The 22016-nt window shown below is 39.8% G+C and overlaps 1 protein-coding gene across 1 annotated transcript; it reads left to right on the plus strand.

The window, feature by feature from the left end:
- The first annotated feature begins 336 nt into the window (after positions 1 to 336).
- Positions 337 to 19458, plus strand: papss1 (3'-phosphoadenosine 5'-phosphosulfate synthase 1). The gene is made up of 12 exons (XM_031752189.2): positions 337 to 617; positions 2025 to 2139; positions 3232 to 3467; positions 3665 to 3803; positions 4882 to 5000; positions 5241 to 5354; positions 5477 to 5588; positions 7344 to 7549; positions 11326 to 11461; positions 11875 to 12143; positions 13890 to 14119; positions 18434 to 19458. The coding sequence occupies exons 1-12, from the start codon at positions 558 to 560 to the stop codon at positions 18570 to 18572; spliced, it is 1875 nt and encodes a 624-aa protein (XP_031608049.1). The 5' UTR covers positions 337 to 557; the 3' UTR covers positions 18573 to 19458.
- Positions 19459 to 22016: the final 2558 nt, after the last annotated feature.

A 22016-nucleotide genomic window follows, 5' to 3' on the forward strand; every position in this document is an offset into this window, starting at 1 on the left:
TTACAAACCCCTCTTTTTTTACCCAGTTGCCAGCGCTGTTATTTGTATAATTACACACATGACCAGGTTAGTAATAATATCCCACAGATTGGATTGTGTTTTAAACAAAAATATTTAAAATTACTCCTCGAAAGCATCTATTTACTTATTTAATTGTTTATTTGTTTATTTATTTATTTTTACAGTGATTTTTAAAAAAATGTATTTTCACACTTGCAGGTTGCGGATCAGTTAAGTATCTGAGTCATCTATTGCGCGAGAGGAGACGATGATGAAGCAGAACTGACACCAGGTCAGTTTTTCTGGAACCAACCAACGACGGAGGAAACGCGTCACTTCTTCGATGGTGACGTGGCAGCTTGGAAAAATACCTCTTCCCGGTTGTTGTGCCAAATAGGCTGCTCAGCTCCGGTCTCCTCCATCCGCTAGACACACCTGACCCACCACGAACAGATACCTGTAAAAGTAAATAAACCGGGTTAGGTGTTGTATGTGTATTGTTTTGGTTGTTTTCCCAAAGAGGTGCCGTTTGAATTAGCTGCTGACTGCTGCCAGGCATGGAGACTTTCGGCAACTCGAACAAGAAACAGAAGCTAACCAACACTGCCGAAAGCTGGGTAAGTTTCCTCCCTCAAGTTGTGTTAATTCAGCGTACCGTTTCATCATATCCGTCCACATCCACAAACAAGTTGCTTCTGAGCTAACTGGCTAACCAGGCTCAGTAAGCTAGTTAGCGACACTTTTGTTACACGTTAGTTGCAAGCTAAAGCTAGCTTTGGGTAATAAAAGTAATCACGAATGAGCTGCTACCGCCCCCGGCAATGATGGCAAGGGCTTTGACTGATTTTGGTTACAGCGTTTCCATGTGTGAAGACATTACCTGGTGGTTCAGTCAGATTATGCTGTGCTTCTTTGTGTAACTGCTCTGCTACATAACGCTGCAGCACAGTATTGCCATTCATCACCGTCTTCCACATTTGAAGACACAATGTAATTTCTACTATTTGTCAAACATGTCCCAAACGTATCTCTCAAAGTCATTTTGAGCTAGAAAGAACATTCTTAACACATTTTTTTATTATTTATTTTATTTTATTTTATTTTTCCTGAGTGATCTAGCCGAAAGGGCAGCAGAAATTGCAACAAGTATAAAATGTCACAGTCGTGTAGAGATATTTGAAGTGGCTGAAAAGGACTGGATTGATTGACAACCCAGGACATAAATCGCAGCATGAATATTTCATCTTTAAAAATGTCTGATGTATTGAACATGAAACAAGACGTTTTGAGAGGAAATGTGGCCAAAATGAAGCGAGGTGGAGGTGTGTCACAGGTTTATCTAATTTGAATGTCACACACCGTTTCAGCTCTGTCACTGCAGGACACTAGCAGAGTGTACTCTGTAGCTGCAGCTTAACATGTGGGAACAATAATAATGGATAAACAAGAACAGTTCAACCCTGGGAGAGTATTGACACGCATCAGCGCAGTTGCCTGTATTGTTCTTTATAGCTGTAGTGTGGGAATGTCACCACACCACAATGTTGTGTTTAAAAAAAGCAAAAAAGTGAAGAAATTCATTTTAAAGGTGAAACTTTCACTTTTGTTTCCTGGGTTTGTTGGTAGCAGCTCCTTTTTTTTTTCTCTCCTCCCAACCATCTCCTTCAGCTTACCCTGGGTCTACCCTGGAGTTGACCCTCAACCAGGAGTTGCACAGCCAACTCAGCTGGCTTACTTTGATTTGAACTCCTTCCTACTCTGACTGACTCCCTCCCAAATGGGTGAAGTGCTCTCCCTGTCTCTAAGGGAGAGGCTAGCTACCCTTTGGAAAAAGCTAATTTACACTGTTTTTAGTAAATTAGAAAAGTTGTTGCATTAATAAATAATGTAAATAATCCTTAGCTCCTGCTCTGCAGACATAAAATCAATTATTAGTAGTAGTAGTTGTTGTTGTTGTTGTTGTTGTTGTTTTTTTAAATTTGTATTAACTGGGCTGACTTTACATTAAATCTGTATTATTTCAGGGAATGCAACGGGCAACTAATGTCACCTATCAAGCTCATCATGTAAGCCGAAACAAGCGTGGGCAGGTTGTGGGCACAAGAGGAGGCTTTAGAGGATGCACTGTTTGGCTGACTGGTAGGTTGAAAGATGGTATTTTTAGACATTTTAAGTTGGACTTAATGAAGTTCTATTTTTCAGACTGTAAGGCGCACTTAATATCTTTAAATTTTCAAAAAAATCGACAGTGTGCCTTATAATCCTGTGGGCTTTATGTATGAATTCTGGTTGTGCTTACTGACCTCGAACTGATTTTATGTGGTACATGGCGCTCAAAAATCTGTCAAAAAATGCTTTTGTATGACTTTGGTAAGCTACAAAGCTGCACCCCTTGATGGATTGTCGGAGCATACCGTAGTCAGGAGCCTCGCGGAGTAATCTGGGTCCAAAACTCTGCTTCAGGTCCCAAAGTCAAATGAACACTGTGGCATTACTGAGAGTGAAAAACTGTCTAAATTCTTTCATCTTTTATAAAATGATCAGCGTTGCTGCTTTATCAGGTGTAACAATTAAGTTTAACATCCAGGCATCTTGCTAACATCCAGAAGTTAGCAGGAAGTTAGCTCGCTAGTTTCCACCTAAACATGATATAACATGTTCTGACTGAGAGATTTCTGAAAAATGAAAACGTACAGCTCTGCTGTCACTTCAAACATAAATGAAGACAGAAAACTAAACAGCAGTGACTTTTGTAGGGTTACTGAAGTTGGACTAGCTGGTATATAATGATATGCTACGTGATCACTAGCGACACAGCTATGTTAGCATAACAAACACAGTGAAGCTGGAGGATGAACGCTAACTTTTTTCCATTCGATAAAAGTTCACGCGAGGGTTCCCGATGGTTAGGGACAAATGCAATTGCATGGCAGGATGCTGTAAACGAACCAAACTTCAGTCAGGAGAACAACTGAGGTAATCCATCCACAATACGAGGTTAGTCATTAATATACTGCAACAACACGGGAATAGAGCAGCTGTGAGAGAATTTAACATTAATGAATCAATGGTACAGAAGTGGAGGAAGCAAGAAGAATGAGTTGAGTAAAATTTGATTTATCTGACTGTTTTGTTCCACTTAAGGCGCCTTATAATCTGGTGTGCCTTATGGTCCAAAAAATACGGTAATTGTTTTCTTAGTTTAACCCTGTGTTTTTCTTCTGTGTAAAGGTTTGTCTGGTGCAGGGAAGACCACAGTGAGCATGGCTCTGGAGGAGTACCTTGTGTGTCATGGTATCCCTTGCTACACGCTTGATGGGGACAACATCCGTCAGGGACTTAACAAAAACCTGGGGTTCAGTCCAGAGGACCGTGAAGAGAACATTAGACGTATTGCTGAAGTGGCCCGGCTTTTTGCTGATGCAGGGCTCGTTTGCATTGCCAGTTTCATCTCTCCGTACAGCAGGGTGAGTGGCTCAAAGACAGCATCAGCTGAATGAGACAAAGAGATGATGACAAGGAGAAGTGTGCCTAGATCTCAGTGGTATTTCAGTAAATTAGGCTCTTAATTTGTCACCATCATCAGTACACCAAGCTAAGTTTGGCTCTCACTTTTTGTCTTTCATGGTTACACTTAGTTTTGTATGTTATTATCATCCATCAGGATCGCCTCAATGCCAGAAAGATCCATGAGGCTGCCGGGCTACCTTTCTTTGAGGTGTTTGTGGATGCCCCACTGGACGTATGTGAGCAGAGGGATGTAAAGGGGCTTTACAAGAGAGCCAGAGCAGGGGAGATAACAGGTACAGTATGATTACCACTGCCAAGGAAGTTTTTTTTTTTTCTTGGGTTGCGTTTGAATATGTGTATTACTGTCTCTCAACATGAACAGTGAAATGTTTTGGATTAGTTCTGAAAAAACTTGCAGATGCTGTGTCATGTGAAGAGTCCATTAAATTTTGGTCAATACAATTAAAATTAATTTAAGTTAAGGTCATTTATGGTTAAGGTTACATTTATGTATTTTTACCTGCCTGTATGAGTGTATGTTATGTGTACGGTTGGTGTGAAAGACTTAATCCATGTACCTTTTTAGAGGTAAAATGTTGGGTCAAAATGTGCTCTCAACTATTCTTTAGCACAGCAGGCAAGCATGCAACATATTTCAACAGTCTGACTACTGGTTGTGAAATACATGTTGAATCTACCTCATTTCCTTGCTTTTGCATTTTGTTTGTACCGAGTCTTATCTCTTCTGATTACACCGAAATAAGAAACGATCTCATCGTTGTGAGAGGAAGTGCTTCTTTTGTATGCATGAGATCTTAACTCGATTTAAGCAAAGTCGTTTTCTAGAGCTGACAACCTCACTTTTTTTGTCACTTACACCACCCTTATCTCACATTTTATTCTCGTAGATACTATTTGGATGTTTATTTGTAGCCTTCATCAGGCTCCTCAGAGTTTTCATATTTTCTGTTAAGAAAGCATTTTTTTCCCCAGAAATGATATTTAAAAGACAGGATGTGTGGATATTACATTTGTAATGAGATGTAAGAAACAAGGATTTGCTTTTAATTAAAGCTAACTTCAACCATGGCTCGAAACAGACGTTACCCTGATGAAATGGTTTCCTTATCAGTGGATATTTTCTGGCTCGATCTCTCTGAAACACATCTGTTTGACAGCTTAACTATCACACAGATGTGTTTAATAGTGTGAATTTAAAATTGGAACCCTGTATTTCATATTGCGTTCATCTCAAAGATAAAAAAAATACAAAAATAGGAAAAAATAAAGTGTTGCTTTGGTGTAAATATTTTTAATTTAAAAACAAAACAGAGTTCAGACTGTGCTTTTCTGTTTCTTTTTGGTAATCAGGTTTTACTGGCATTGACTCAGAGTATGAGAAGCCAGAGGCCCCAGAGCTGGTGCTGAAGACCGACTCCTGCAACGTGAACGAGTGCATACAGCAGCTTGTTGACCTTCTTCAGGAGAGGGTGAGGAGAGGAAATATGTGGTGCTGACGCTATTTTTTTTCCTACTAATTAGCTCCCTCCTCTTGTACACCACCATCACAGGTTAAGCTGGAGCCTATAAGTTCAGACTTAATGCATTACAGTGCTGTTGTTTTTCTGTTAGCCACTAGATGGCAGAAAACTATCACATTTGTATGGATGTTGATGCTAATGCATCTCCACTTTTTATTTAATTTGACGTCCTGATTTTAAACTTTGCAGGATATAGTTCCTGTTGATGCTTCGTATGAAGTGAAAGAGCTGTACGTTCAAGAGAACAAACTGGACCTGGCCAAAGCTGATGCAGAGACACTTCCTGCTGTACAGATTGGGAAGGTGAATATCTCAATATCACAAAGCGTTTTAATAAGTAAAGCTAAATGATAGTCGTTTTGTTATCTGAGTATCCTCTGATAGAGTTACCTGTTCTCTGCTGTATGTGACTGTTTAATCCTCAGGTGGACATGCAGTGGGTGCAGGTGCTGGCTGAAGGCTGGGCCACTCCTCTCAATGGTTTCATGAGAGAGAGAGAGTTTTTGCAATGTCTTCATTTTGACTGCCTGTTGGATGGTAAGATTATTATATATTCACAGGAAACGAATTAAACATTTGGTTGGACATTAGGTGGAGTTTAATGCTGACAACAGTAATTACCGAAAACAGCAAATGGCTTTCTGTTTGAACTGAAATAGAGAAAATATCCAGTGAGTGGCAGTTCTCTGGGTCAGGAGCTGATAGGAGGGCACCAGTAATTTAAATAATTACTCATTACAACCAAAGTGTGCAGAAGAGCATCTCTGAATGCACAACATGTGGAAACCTGAAGCAGATGTGCTCAGAATTTTGTATAAACAACATGAAGTTGTCTACTCATCAGTTCATACTGGTGGTGGTGTTGTAATGGTCTGAGGGATGTTTTCTTGGCACACTTTAGGCCCCTTTGTAACAACAACTAAGCATCATTTAAACACCATCATTTAAACGCCACAGCCTGAATGTTGTTGCTGACCATAACTATCCTGTTATGACCAGTCAAACTGGTTTCTTGAACATGGCAGTGAGATCACTGTACTCAGATGTCCTTTGCAGTCACCAGATCTCAATTCAAATCTTTGGGATGAGGTGGAAGACGAAATCTGCAGCAACAGCGTGATGCTATCATGTCAACAAAATCTCTGAGGAATGTTTCCAGCTCCTTGTTAAACCTGTGCCACAAAGAATTAAGGCATTTCTGAAGGCGTATGTAATAAGGTGGATAGTAAATGTATTTATGCGTGCCACACATATTTTAAGCGTGCTGTATAAGTTTGTGTATAGATTAGAAGTTATGAGTCACTTTGCTGTTAGTCCTGAGGACTGGAATGTGGAGGAGAAAGCTTGTGCATTGATCAACACTACACACAGCCATTTCCCATTGTCACCATGTTCCAGAGGTTTGACAGTTGGAGGATTGATTGCACACAATTTATGCTAAAACTGGTCAGGAAGCATAGAACTGCAAGTTCTGCTAATCAAGTAGTTGACAAAACAGAAACCCCAATATATTCATTTTGTGTCTCCCTCGTTTGGACATTTGGCAGGCTTGTGTGTGCATTTTATTGGAACCAGCTGCTCTACTTTGTGACAGAGGGGACCAGAGGAGGGTCCAGGGAGAGTTGGGGCTAGCAGCAGTTCCACAGTTTTTTATTTTTATTTATTTTATATTTTTTTAACTGATCTGTGAAAAGCGTTCATGTTGAAATAAATGCAGCAAAAGACTGCTGTGACTAACCAGATTAACTCATGAGTGAGAGAGGGTCCGGCTTCAGTGTAGAGTAAGGATATTTATTCTCCAGCATCTTAAATTGCAGCCTTGAGCACTCACTGTATTCTGTGGTTGAGACATATATTCCACATTTAGCCTGAAGCCGTACAACGTTATACTTTACAAGAATGGTCGGGCTATTTTGTTGCACATTCCTAGTCTCTGGACATTTTAACCTGCCTTTTGTATGTTGCCTAATCTTATTATCTTTGGACTTAACAAAAAAAAAAAAAAATTAAAACAGATACAATTTACATTTTTGGCAATTTAAAAATATTTTTAGAATTTTTGTTCAAAATTGATCAAAAACCCAAAGTAAAATCTGTCATTTACAAGGAATCTACAATGCTTGTAATTACTGAAAAAGTCCCTCAGGACACTGTTACCACTGATAATTTCACCAATTATTCACTTGACCATGACACACCTGAACTCCTTGATGAGCAAATGATCTAAAATGTCTGAAATTTTTTTTTCCAGATTCTTTCCTTTTCCATAAATCAGCATTTTTCACCCCGTAGGTGGCGTGATCAACCTCTCTGTGCCTATCGTGCTGCCAGTGTCAACTGCAGATAAAGAGCGTTTGGATGGCGCAACAGCTATGGCCCTGGTCTACGAGGGTAGGCGAGTGGCCATCCTTCGTAATCCCGAGTTTTACGAACATCGAAAAGAAGAGCGCTGTGCTCGGCAGTGGGGAACCACCTGCAAGGACCACCCTTACATAAAGGTCAGTGCCTGTGAGGAGTGGTGCATTCAACCTTCCAATTTTTGTTCAGTGAAGCAGGGCGGGATATTGGCAATGATCTCCCGTCTAGAATTCATTTGAATTGTGGTGTTGTAGTGGCTGTTTATTTGGCTAACTCTGTGTTCACATGTGAAATTATGGGGCAGTTAAGAGGGTTAAACAGAGTGGATACGTATGTATATGTTGGCCTCCTCCTTTGATTTATCCACATTGACATCATGTTTTCCATTCACTTTTGTTAGGAAAATCAATACGGACTTTCCTATGCTGTTGATCTCTCCGGAGAATAAGGCTGTTAAGCATCATTCGTGACTCTTATCGGGTCAGCAGTGGACAGGTTGGAGTAATTAAAGTGTGGAAAACAAATCACAACATGATCCTGAAAACATCTTAGAACAGAGCCAAGTGGTTATTGATCGCCTCACGTAGACACCCGTGCTGCTGACAACATTCAGATTTGTATGTATAGTTTGCCAGACCAAATTGAAATCAGGGTGTTTGCAAAGTATGGATATCAAAGCATATTCACATGATAAATTACATATCAACAAAATAAGCAACATGGATTTCTCTTTGTCATCTTCAGCTTTTCATTTGTGGCCTTTCTGTTTTGGTTCTCTCTGTCTCGGCACGGGAGCTTTGCTGTGTTTGCTGCTTAGTCTGTAGAAAATTGTCTCTTTGTATCACATCAACATTGCACAGCCCAGTCAGTAAGTCCAGGGGCTGTCTCATAAATGCCAGTGGAGACAGGTGAAACGCATCTCCAATAGCAGCCAGAATTAATTCGATTTACTTCTTGATGTTTATAGCAGTTCTCAAAATTTATTGTGGAACTTCAGTTTCTTCCATCGTCAGGCACTCAACACTGTTTCCTTGGAAGTGAAATAGTGTAATATGCACACGGTAAATGCATTCGCTATTTGTAACTGTTGATATTTTTCAGGGCCTGTGCCAATAGATTGCACCTGTACTATTCGTGCAGGTATCCTCATGTTGCACACAGTCAAAAGAAAAAAAGACTACCCCATGAAGCTTGGGTTGTCACTACCAGGTGCTTTAGCTTAGGAAGGCATCACTTTAAAGAAAAGCAAGTGTGACCTCTGTTTGTGTAAAGAGGACATAAGCAAAATATCCAAAATATCCGGAACAATGTGGGATACACACCCTGTTCACTTGACTTCCACAGTTTCTTATCTCACAGCCAAAAGTAATATCCCATCAATAAACAAAAGCAGAGCTCAGATTAGCGTGCGGTCTTTTTTTAGCTTGTCCGTCTGGATTGAATGATAGACTGCAAAATCTAAGCATTCTGACTGAGAGCTCTACAGTAGGCTAACCATCCTGTAAGCTTTAGTGTGTAACTATTCATATTATAGATGAAGAGACTTTCATAATTCAATCCAGAATTATTTTACACCCCATGAGCCACTCAACTATTAAATGCATACACGTAACATTTAGTACATGTTTCATGAAAAAAAGCCACAAATGCAAAGATTACTCCTTGGCTGTTTGTGCTTTTTTTTTTTTGAAAAAAAAAAGAATTCTCTCCAGCTGGGAAGATTGAATTTACAATATGGGCTAGTATGTTAGAAATGGTATGGAAGCTGAGCCTTGGCGAAACTACTGAAGACCATCTGCAGAGCTCCAGACTGTCTGTCTCAGAGTTCTGTGTGATAAACATGCTGCATGTGAAAGCAAACTGCCTCCCTGGATTCGGCACTGATAGAACACAGATCCCAGCTGGCCTTTGCGCCTTGCTTATGGAAAGACTGAATAGGCGGAGGAGTGGAGTTTTTCTCAGTCTGTCAGGACGCCCAGTGTAATCACTTGATCTTTTTGGTCCACCCTCGTATTGCAGGTGTTATATTTGGATCCAGAGTCTCTTGCTCAGCCTCCAACTAAATGTGTTTGAGATTGTACTGCTCAATTGCCAGCTTCCACCTTTTTGCTCACCCAGCCCATCTCCAAGTAGATCCAGGAATTGTTTCCATGTGTCTCTTATCGACCGCTGTGGGGCTCAGGTAGACACTGTGGTGTTTTAATGTCCTAAAATGATCTGGTTTAAAGTGTCAGTGGGTTGATGGAAAGCAGCAGAACTTTTTGGTGTTGGTGACACAGTTTGTTTTTAATTTCACCTTAGTAAACTTTTAAAAGTGGCTGTTTTGTGGATTAGTGCAGTCTCCTTTTTGGCAAGGGTTTAAGTCCAAATTAATAATCTTTGTGGTATCTAGTGATTTCGCACTCTTGGGTCAGGCTTACTTTTAACCTCTGGCTTAACAGCTCTCTTAGTATCGCACCACTATTGGCAGTGTTTTTTAATTTTCAAAGATTTCCTTCTTTCACCTTATTCTTGATGGAGTCTGACATGGTAATGTGTTTTGAGATGTATTAGAACCTGCAGGCTTCATGAATTGATACCATGACTCCTTAGTGTCAACACCTGATGTCTCATTTCTGGATTTAGGCACATGCCACATGCTCTGTGTTTCCCGAACCGTCATTCTTTATCCACTTTAACTTATCATGTGTTCAGCCTGCTCTAATTAAGCTCTCACTCATTAGAGTGTATGTATGTTTACACGAGTGAATGTTTAATTCCCAACACTAGAACCAATCTGTCAGCACACCCCTTCATTCATGACTACAACGTTCTGATCCAGGCTCTTTTCTGCTCCACAAAACATGTTGTTAATCCACACGTTTCCTGTTTACCTGTCTGTCACTCAGACATGAAATCCGCGGCACTGGAAGCTATGGTGTGGTTTATTTGGCTAGGGCCCCCTTTCACAAGTGAAGTCATAGAGAAATTATAATGGGTAAATATTGCGGATTTAGACCTCCTGCTTTCATACAGCCTTGTAGACGTTTTGTTTTCTGTTGACTTATTTTGGTAAATTCAGTGGTGATTTGCCTATCCTATTGTTCAGCGCTGTCCGTGCTGTAAAGCGTATGTCGTGACTTTTATCGGGTGAGCAGCAGACAAGCTGGAGCGCATGAGGGCAAGTGGTTATTGATCGCATCACGTAGACACCTCCTCTGCTGACAAGATTCAGATTTCTATATATAGCTTGCCAGCTCAAACTGGAATCAGTGTGTTTGTAAAGTATGGATATCAAAGAGTATTCAGATGATAAATTACATATCAACAAAATAATGACATAGACAGTTTTTTTTTTTATCCACTTATTGTTTTCATTTTTATTTTTGGCCTTATTTGAGTTCACAGTCTAAATGCTGGAGCTGTGATGCGTTTGCTGCTTGGTCTGAAATTTGTCACTTTGTATCACATTAACAATGTGCAGGCCAGTGTTTTCAGTAACTCTAGCTACAGTCTCAAAAGTGCCACAGGAAGCTGGCGGAAGATATTGCCTGAAACAATAGCAGCCTTTGCCTGGATCCTTCCTGAGCACTTTGGTGACATTGTTGGATGAATCTCACGAGGGGAAAATTTCCCTGCGCTGTGGTCATGAGCTCATCCCCAGGTTTCGTTGCGGAATGCAATCTGATTTAGTCTGTTATTGAAATTAACAAATGCTGAGGGGAAGCACAGCAGAGTTTTGTTGGCTGTTTAACAACTCACCAAGACTTTGATTTATTTCGTTTTGTCCTTTTGCAACTGGGTAATAACTCAGGGGTTTATTTGAATTCACCCTGGACTGGTTCCAACAGAGTGAGACTTTTAAAGAGCGGTGTCTTAAATCTGGTTTATGTTTGTGTTGCGTTCACCGTCACGATCACTGTGGCTCCTATTTCAGATGGTGATGGAAAGCGGGGACTGGCTGGTCGGTGGTGACCTGCAGGTTCTGGACAGGATCTGTTGGAATGACGGTCTTGACCAATACCGACTGACACCCACTGAGCTCAAACAGAAGTTCAAAGAAATGAATGCAGGTATTGGGACAATTTCTGTTGGTTTATTTTCTGTCAGAGCTAAATTAACCCAGTGATGAAATTCTGAACCAGGGAGAGTGATGGTAATGTCCCAGTATTTATAAACAGCTACCTTCTTTTTCTTTTAAATCGAGAGGAAAACTTTAAGCAGTCTGTTGCCTTCAGTCCACTCACTTGTTTGTTTATTTGGTAAATAAATAAGAGAATCACAGTAGGACGGTCCCAAGAGAAAAGACTACAGCGTTATTCAACACTTCATCAATAATACACAGACTGTATGTCGTTCATGTGCATGAAGCAGCTAGATGATTTCTGTGTGTACATGGATTTTCTTTTGTTTGCTTTGCGCAGATGTGCGCAGATGTGTTTGGTTGCCGTTTAACAAACTTGTTTTCTCCTTTTTCTCTGTTTAGATGCTGTATTTGCCTTTCAGCTGCGTAACCCTGTCCACAACGGGCATGCTCTCCTGATGCAGGACACCCACAAGCGTCTGATCGAGCGAGGCTACCGTCGGCCTGTTCTGCTGCTCCACCCACTAGGAGGTTGGACCAAAGATGATGACGTGCCACTGCCTTGGAGAATGAAGCAGCATGCTGCTGTGCTGGAGGAGGGCGTTCTGAATCCAGAATCTACCATTGTTGCCATTTTTCCCTCACCCATGATGTATGCAGGGCCAACTGAGGTAATGATTATCAAGAATGTTTGAGGTTTCTTCAAACAAGGCATCAGGTTCACTTCAAAAGTGATAGAGAACAAAAGCGTGGCTGCAGCTCTGAATAATAACAACAGGCAGAAAAGGAAGTGGGCTGTCGCATGACTTCTTTGCAAATTTCTGAGAGTGAAAAATGGCAGGAAAGGAAATTTACAGTTGTCTTGAGGCGCTCTGTTTAACGTTTTCATGCCATACACAAACCTCTGTGTGTGACTGATCGTAGCTGAGAATCTTTTAATCACTCATGATAATCAGAAAGATATGTTACAAATTATTGAGAGCAGATTGCAGGATGGTGGATCTCAGCCTGTGAATTCAATCAGTTTCTAATTCTGAAAGGGAGATTTTTGAAAAGTATGCACGGTCGCAACTCGAGTATAGCTTTTCTGACTTGGTTTTCCACAGAGAAATAGAACCTCCTCTTCATTATTACAATTTTCAAAGTATTCTTTAGCCCATTAAAGGCTTGCTGTGAGCTCAGTCTTATCTAAAAATCATGGGCAACATGAAGAAACCTCATGGCAGTAGTAACAGTAATTTTCAAGGCATAAAGTCCAGTTTTTGATGTTATTGATAATGAAAAACAGCAACAGCTTAAGAGAAAAGCAAGTCCTAAGAGGAGCGATTATTGCAGGCTGGCTGAACTTGTGTGGAGTTGATGTCTTCCTAAAGGTGAAAATGTTTTTCTTTTTTGTTTTTTTTGTTTTTTTTACTTTCCCAGATATATCAGACATATTTGGGAAAGTAATTATTGCTAATTGGTAGACACTGAAGATGTGGACATTATATCCTGTTATGCTACGGTCACACTCTAGGGAAAAACAGTGGAACAACCAAAGCTAATGTGACCGTGTGCAATAAACGTGCAGTTTCATCACCTTTGAAATGGTTGCCAGGTTTGTGATCACTTGCAGTCAGTTTCCACCTTCAAAGTAACTGTGGTGCATCAAGGCAGCGATAAAATGGCAATGTGTTGCACTCAGTCTGCTTTCAGTGGGTTAGTAAATGGGGTCAAGTTGGCAATTACATGCAATCTGTTTGTGATAATATACCAATTAAGCATGATAAATCAGTGAAAACCACCAATTGTTGCTGTCTACATACACAGAAATTTGTTACATTCACAGTCTAGCCAGAACCTCACAGATCTGAAATGATAATTTAGAAATTCCTCCAAATGGTGCTCTGCAGCATTGCTTTTGTATGAGAATATAACCAAAATCTTCAGCTTGTTGAGTTGAGCACCCTAAAACAAAGAGAGTCGAGTTGTGCTCATTGGTGTAGACTAACTCAGATTGAAATGTGTTGGCAGTCTGTCTGCATTTATAAATGAGATAGCAGATATTTGCAAACCTTCATCAACCTGCATGAGAGTGATTGCAGTCAGTCTCTGTCAGATTGAGACCATTTGGAGACATGTTGCAGTCCTCCAACCAGGCATCCCGCACCTTGCGATGGAGGATTTTGGCTGCCAGAATCACTTGGCAACCACCAGTTTTTCCTAGTTGCAGAAAGGTTGCTGTGCTATTTTCACTCTAGTGTGATTGAGCTATTAGCAGTGTCATTGTTGCTGCTTCCATTACCCTGATTGCTGTGTTTTAGTACAGTCTTGCACACTTGTCATAAAGACTTATTGTATGTCTTTATAAATCCCACACAAGTAGAGCAGTGTTAGTTTCACAGCTATAGCTTTTTCTTTTTTCTCTTTGTCCACAGGTTCAGTGGCATTGCAGAGCACGAATGGTGGCCGGTGCCAATTTCTACATTGTGGGTCGTGACCCTGCAGGCATGCCTCACCCTGCCACAGGAAAGGACCTGTACGAGCCCACTCACGGAGCCAAGGTGCTCACCATGGCTCCGGGCCTCATCACCCTTGAAATTGTTCCATTTAAGGTTGCTGCTTACAACAAGGTCAAAAGGGCAATGGATTTTTATGATCCGAAAAAGTGAGTACTTATGTTGAAAGTTTTTCATTTAAGAAAAAACTTTTCCATTTTGTTTTCCTTTGTTTTAAATCAATTTATTACAGAGATGGTTCACAGGCAGCGCTCACTCACATTAAATTACATTTGTAGATTTTGTCCAGAGTAATACTTCACATTTAGGCCAATTAGAGTGAGCAGCCTAAACAGAAATTATATTCCCTAAATTAATTACTCATTAGGCCTGTCTTGTATGCAAAAAAACCCCCTCAGTTTTCTTTCTTGCTTTCTTCTTCTCTCTGTGCCCTAAAAAGCTGAGCCAAGAATAACAGCAATTGTTTTTCATTCGTATACAGTTAAAAGCTTTTGTGCAACACTACAAGCTTTGATGTTGCTCAAAATTACAGAGACCTGCCATTAATTACAGTCTGTATATGGACACTGCACATTGTGACTAACAACAATCATGCAATTTGTTTGCCTTTCCTGCAGTCTGATGCAGCCTGCTCCATCAGGTTGTGCAACTTGGGTTGTGTTCAGCCAGCAGCGTTAAAACTAAATATTGCAGCACTAATCAAAAGATTTGCTTTGTTTTCCATGATGCATGTTTGTGATGTAAAGTCCAAAGTGACGTGCCGATCAGGCACATCTAGTTCTTCTGTGAATCGAAGTACGCCGCCTCCTTGAAGTAGTTTGTTTTAAAATGTTATCAGCAGATTTCGTTTAGCAATCGTTGGCTCTGAAGTGACACCACTGGCTTGGTGCTCTGCGTGTGAAACATTTACTTGACAGAAAATTTCTGTTGTCTGATTATCTAAATAGGATGTGAGGTTTTGTTTTAAAATGGAATGTGTGCTTGAATTATTTAAAGCAACTGACAGTTTAGATTATAACCTAAACAGAAAAAATAACTTGCCATATACACAAGTGTTAAATGAACATGTATGAAAACAATTCCCTACACGTCATCATGTGTCAAAGTTTGCATGGAAGAGGCTGCAAACTTTGACGCTGCCTGCAGAAAAATTGCACTTTCTGAAATGTGGAACTTTTACTTTGAAGGAACTGTTTGAGTGAGTGAGTAGCTGGCGGGTGTTTGCAGAAACGTGTGCATCTTCCATGCAAACTATGTGGGACTGCAGCAAACTGTTAGCGAGCAGTGCAAGGACGAGGAGGTTTTTGGAGTAGCACTGTGTATTTGTTTACGAGCATTTTTACCTAATGACTGTCAGGAACCTCCAGCAACCATATTGCTGACTGTTCTCTGAAGCCTCGAGCAAACTGACTTTATTTTATTTATTTTTTTCAAATATTACCTCATATTTTATATTTTGTCCGTTTTAATATTAATGCTAATGCCAGACATTCAATACAACTAAGCTTCTAAAATCTGCAGTCGTCACTCAGTTAGATTTATGATCTTCTACTCTTTCAAGCACGGTGCCCTTGCCACATTTTAGGTTTAATATGGGCGCTCATTTTAATCACAGCACCCCTCAGTCTTTCTCTGAAGCATAATGGCTCAGACCACGGAAGGCTGTTTCTAATTTGACACTGTATAACTTGTTCTCTGAAGAATTTGCCTGGAGCTCCTTTTTACCTTACTTTCACTGTTTCTCAATGTTTCAGAGCCACAAGATGTGCGCTTTCATGTGATAACAATTTAGCATTTTAAATAGCACGACTTTGACCCTCTCTGAATGTGAGCCCAGTTCAGATAAGTGTGAATGTCTGCTAACAAGATGTTTAAAGTCTTGATTATCCCTCAGAGTAATTTATAAATGAGGATAGCCTGGGCTACACTTAGCACTGGTCTAAGATGAAGACTGTCCTTGGCTGACTGCTTCACACGGCGCTGTTCAGAACTTTTCATGTGACCTCAAATGTGCAGTGAGAAACCATCGATCATAAAAATATAAAGCATAGGATCTCAGAACGTGTGAAAGATACTTAAAAAAAACATAGGGAGAGGAGAATTCAGTCTGAATATTAGAAAGCATTTCTGTTGTGCAGACAGTGAGTCTGACAGTTTGATTGTATTGTGTGTTACCCAAAAGTGGTGATGCTTATTTTTTTATTATCCATCCATTTTCTTAACCGCTCGTCCAATTCAGGGTCATGAGGGGACTGGAGCTCATCCCAACTGTGATGGGGCAAAAGGAGGGCTACACCCTGGACTGGTTGTCTGTCAGAGTGTTCATACCTACAGCCAATTTAGAGTCACCCTAACACGCATAACAGTCTTTGGACTGAAATATGGGAACGCTTAAGCAGGCTCTGGATTCCAGGACCAGTGACTATATTGCTGTGAGGTGACGGTGCTAACCACTGAACCACTGTGCTGCCCTCCTGTTTGTTTAATTGTTATAATTTAAATCTGTATTAGAATCAGCCAAGGTTGCATTAAACTGCCAACCGTAAAATGTTTCACAACCATCATTTTAGGATGCCACAAATCAAGATTATTGTAGTTAACTGAAACTAAAACTAGGAGAAAAAAAATCATTTTATTTTACTAAAATAAAAATAGAAACTTGACTACTGAAAAAGATAAAAAATGATTTTGTGAACTTGGAAGACTCAAATAAAATTATAGAGGTAAAACGGTTAGTTTTATTAGAACTTGCCTGATGAAGCACTGATACGCATTTATTGAGACGTCTACAACACTCTGAGTCTACTGCTTTCCAAAAGTTATGTTTTATTGTAACACTTACGTCCTGACTTTTCTATATCTTGCCTCTGACATATAAACTGCAACAATAATAATTAAAAAAAACTAAAACTAGTGCTGAAACTAATAAAAACTAAACTAAAACTTTTTTTAAACAATAAAAACTGAACTGCAACAGGAAAATGCACTCTGGAAACTCAACTGAATTAAAAAGATAAAAGTCAAAATGAAATAAAGAATTTTTTTTAACTAATTACAAAATCATACGTAATATAAACCATAAATCAGATGTTTTCTTGACAGGTTTGTTTTTAAAAAACTATACCTTTTGCTCTTGAATGGGAAGAACAAACCAACAAAAGGGTTTCTGAATTAAATCCACCAGCCGACTGTGATCTTTATGTGTGGGTTCTCTCAGGATCCTCCATTTTCCTCTAAAAGTCCAAAAACATGCATGTTAGGTTAACACCAAGACCTCCTTATTTATTTAGCTTACTGAAATACCTGTTTATTTAGGATTTTTGAAGGTTTTATGCAGTGCTTCCCTTCAAGGCGGTCTCAGGGGAAACACTGTTAATACTGTTCATGTAGCGTCTAGCTCTAGAACCTCAGTAAGCACAGTTTGCCCTGTGACAGAAGGAAATGCATTTGAGGTCTGTGAGTTCACTCAGAAGATGCTTCAATTAAAATCAAATCACTGAAGAATTTTGCATGATCACAAATACAGGGTCTATCAAACCTGATTACAAAATATAAAATGTGTCCCTTGCCGGACGCACGGCATTTGTCCATACAATAGTCAAGAGAGTTCCCACCAGAAGCCTCAGCTCCTCCTGGCTTCAGCTGTTTTTATTCATTCTCTCTGGTCTCATATGGAGCTCTCTGACTGGAGAAAACAACTGTTTTCACTGTGACTGGCTTAGCTGCAAATATCAGATCGTCTAGCCGATGAACACAATAGGCCAGGCGGACACAAACATGACTCCAAATAAAAGCCAGCGTTTCTCAGTTACTGCTGTTATCAAGGAGCTGCACGTTAACTCAAAAGGTGATAATATGTTGGTATTTGTTGCAAAGCTTCCCCAACATAGCTGCCTTTTTCCAGTTTAAAACCAGGATTAAAGAAATGCAGATTCTCTCATTTCCTTGTGGTTTACAGCAACAGCTATCGTGAGGCAGACAGCAGCACAACACAGGCGCATAAATCACAGCGCAACATGTTGACAGTCAGCTGCACCGGCCTCCTTTTCCAGCCACCACTGCTATGGCATGCTGGTGCTTGCCGGATTGTGTGACATTATCTCTCCTGCCACAGAGTGATTTTGCAGGAATGTCATGCTGTGAGAAATGGTCAGCATATGAAATGTCATTCATAAATATATTCTCATATGCAAACAATCATCATGTCAAATTTCACAGGGTGGGATGTGTCATAAGAGAGTGTCATAAAAGCTTCATTTTGGTTTGCAGAAATGTTAACTGGCCTGCTCCTTGATCCAACTGATTGTAAAAGAGCAGCTGGCTCTGTTGGGCGTGCAGGCTCGTATTGGCCGTGCCATTGATAGGCATCTTTTCACTGATTGAAGTAGGTCTGTTATTCAAAGCTCCCGTTCTTTTTGTGTGTGTCTCTCTCACACTCTCTGTCGTTTTGTTTTTAATTACAGCCATCAAGATTACGATTTCATCTCGGGCACACGCATGCGCAAAATGGCTCGCGAGGGAGAGAACCCTCCCGATGGCTTCATGGCGCCCAAAGCCTGGGCCGTGTTGAAAGAGTACTACAAGTCACTGGAGAAGGCCTAAAGGTCGGGTCTCAGCTGGGGGGCAGGAAAAACATGGGAACACAGTGGTGGTTTCTACTGAGGTTTGGGACCCCTCACTCATTTCTATCACAAACTTCACTCACTCTGGCTTCTGTCATGGTTTTAGTCTTATCTGTGTTTTAGCTGTATGTGCTTTATTTAACCAAACCTCTCCTCTGACTATGAAATGTAGAAGCACAGGTCAGTATACTAAAAAGCTCAAGAGAACGAAGTAGATATTCTTCACTAACACGATAACTGTATGTTCTGATCAGTGGGTAAGAGTGTTGTTTTTTTAAACACCCAAAATGATGTTGAAGAGTCACTGTTGACCAGTACTCAAATATTCAGGAGAAGTTGTTACAAATTGACCCAGTATTTAAAATGTTACTGAACTCGGTAGAGTCGACTTAACGCTGTACTTTTGTTACTGTATGCGTACACGCAGGTGTGGTAGTGGTTCAAATGTTACTGTACACAAGTGTTTAAAGTAAAAGTTGAGTGCCTTGGTCCTCAAAGTCAGTTCACATGTTCACATTGAAGTTGGACAGCTGCCTCTTCTATCACTGGTTGTATTTTTACATTGAAATGGTCCAGTTGGTCAAGAAATTTGTGAAAAACAGATCAGCAGTTATGTTTTTGTTTTTGTTTTTTTATTACCGTATAGTGCAGTCTTTCTTAAACTTGTAAAAAAAACTTATCACTCCGTTATAATATTGCTTTTTTGTGTGTTGTGTTTGTAGTTTTGCTGCTTTGAGATCTTTTTACTTTTTTTCCTCCCATGTCATGTATTGCTAATATTTTCCATGTGGTTTATTGTGCTTTACCATGGGATCAGATTTGTAATCTTTCCTTGTCCAATAAATCATTTTTAGCCAAAAGAACAATTTGTGTACGTTTTCCTTTCTCTAAACTTAAGTTGTTAGGTACACACGTTTTAAGGCTCACCAAAGAGATTTATATACATAATATATTCTCAAAGAATTCTTTTTTTTTTTTTTAATTGACAGCTGGGAATTTGGTTTATTCTAGAGATTAACTGTTATCTCACTGTGGCGGTTTATATTTTGGCAGCTAAATACGTCCACTTGCTTTTAATTGACTCTGTCATCTGAATGAACAATGAACTCTGGAGATTTACATTTCTCCACATTAGTGAGCATTGTCTGCTGGAACGTCAGTTCACCCCGCACCCCCCAGTTGGTCATTTTGTATATTGAATAAGAGAGACCTTCTAGTGGCCCCAATCAAACTTAAACACACTTCCACGCTGTATACAATGAGCTGCAGCTGGCTCCCAGATGCAGTGAAAGTGGAACCTGCAGGGTTAAGTCCAGACCCGGGAAGAGTAGATCTGTCAGAAAAACCCTGGATATTTCATCTAACCCAGCTCCAAGATGTAATGAAGAGACCTGTCAGCAGCAAATTTTTCCACCTTTCACCAGATCGTGTTTAATCTCAAATGGTAATCAAGCTGGGACTTTGGGGCAGCTTCAAAAGCAGAGCTGTTTTTTCACATGGAAAATGATCAAATGATATATTTTTTTTCTCTCTTAAGGAGATTGTCTTATGATTTCTGTTGTCCTTTTAACTGTCTGGAGAGGATCAGTGCTCTCTGGGTGATGCAGGTGTCTGTTACTGTGTGTATCTGTAACCTCTTGATGTTATCTCAGTTGTAGCATGCTCAGTCTATTTTACTTCTGGGTCCATTTTCACCTTGCTTGCACCATAATCAGATCTTGCTTTGAAATTTTTCACCCTTTTGAAGGTGCGTTACTACATGGCAAACTGCCAGAGTGACTTGCTGTTTGTATGACTTGGAGGACTGTTGTACAACTTTTTTTTTTTTTTTTTTAAGAGCTTTAAACCACACAGTGTCATCTTCAAAAGTGGTGTAGATTTTACAGTAAATATACTTAAGTTTAATGTGCTAAAGCATACTTTCATATATTCTTTGATTCGAGGTAAGCATTTTTAACTGCTGTATAAATATGAAACGTGTTTGCAGTGTAGTGATCATGTATGGTTGTATCATTTCAGCAGTTTTTAATATGCCGAAACTATTTTACATGTATAAAAGTTCAGAACACTAAATGTTCTTAAATTACTGCTGAAAAAACACTGAGAACAACACATGCAAAAAGCCCTTTCACACTCTCTCTCTCTCACACACACAGACACAAATTCCCTCTGAGCCCAGTATATAAAACATTAAAAACTTAAAGGAGGAAGCACTTTCAATGACCAAAAACCATAAAAGAAAAATGTTAAATAAATACATGAGATAACAAAGCACAATGTATAAATTAAACAGTTTTAACAGAATAAAGAATAAAAAACTGAAACCAAGATAAAAGGTGTGAGCAGAAGTAAAAGGGTGGAATCATTTCAATTAAAAGCTGTTTCAAAGAGATGGGTCTTTGGTTAGTCTGCTGTCCTTAGGTCTTCAGGAAAGCTGGAAAGTTGTCTCACCGTAAATTTTAGTTCTGACCTTAGGGACCTGAAGACCTGAGGGTTCTAATAAGCTCAAAGTTAAAAAGCAGTTCTGATAAATAGTCAGGATTGAAACCATTAAGAGCCTTAAAAACCAGTATAACAATCTTAAAATCTATTATGACAGGAAACCAGTGCAGGTATTATATGTGCTCTCTTTATGGCCTTGGTCAGAACCCATACAGCTAACTACTGGAGTAGCTGTATGAGGACTACAATTTATTCAGGGAGGCCACAAAGTAGAGCGTTACAGTAATCAATCCTAAGGAAATAAAAGTGTGTAATAATGTCTCTGCATTGGCTCAAGAGAGAAACTGTTGTACTCTGGCGATATTCTCACAGTGATTAAAATTCAGACTTAGTTATACTTTTGATATATTGCTTGGGACAAAGATGACAACTGAATTGTTGTTACTGTTTTGGAGGGAATCAGTACCAGTAAGTGCAAATGTGCTGATAGATACACTCATGATGTCAATCTCCAGCTTCACCACATCCCAAAGGTGCTCTGCTAGATTGAGATCTGGTGACTGTGGAGGCCATTTGAGTACAGGGAAGTCCAAGAAAACAGTTTGAGATGATTTGAGCTTTGTAACATGGTGTGTTATACTTATAGAAGCATCTATTAGAAGATAGATGATGCTCAATTGGTACTAGGAGGCCCAAAGTGTCTTAAGAAAATATATGCAACTCATTAGATCAGTAAACATATTTCTCTTTGTCTATTGTCCAATATTGGTCTGTGTGAATTGTAGCATCAGTTCCCTTTTCCTGGGTGATACCTTGTGTGGTCTTCTGCTTCAAGGTCTGATGTGTAGTGCATTCAGAGATCCTCTTCTGCATACCTTGGATGCAACAAGTAGTTATTTTGAGTTTCTGTTGCCTTTCTATCAGCTTGAAACACTCTGGCCATTCTCCACTAACCTCTGGCAATAGCAAGGCATTCTCACCC

Source organism: Oreochromis aureus, linkage group 6 (assembly GCF_013358895.1).
Source record: "Oreochromis aureus strain Israel breed Guangdong linkage group 6, ZZ_aureus, whole genome shotgun sequence".
NCBI classification, from domain to species: Eukaryota; Metazoa; Chordata; class Actinopteri; order Cichliformes; family Cichlidae; genus Oreochromis; species Oreochromis aureus.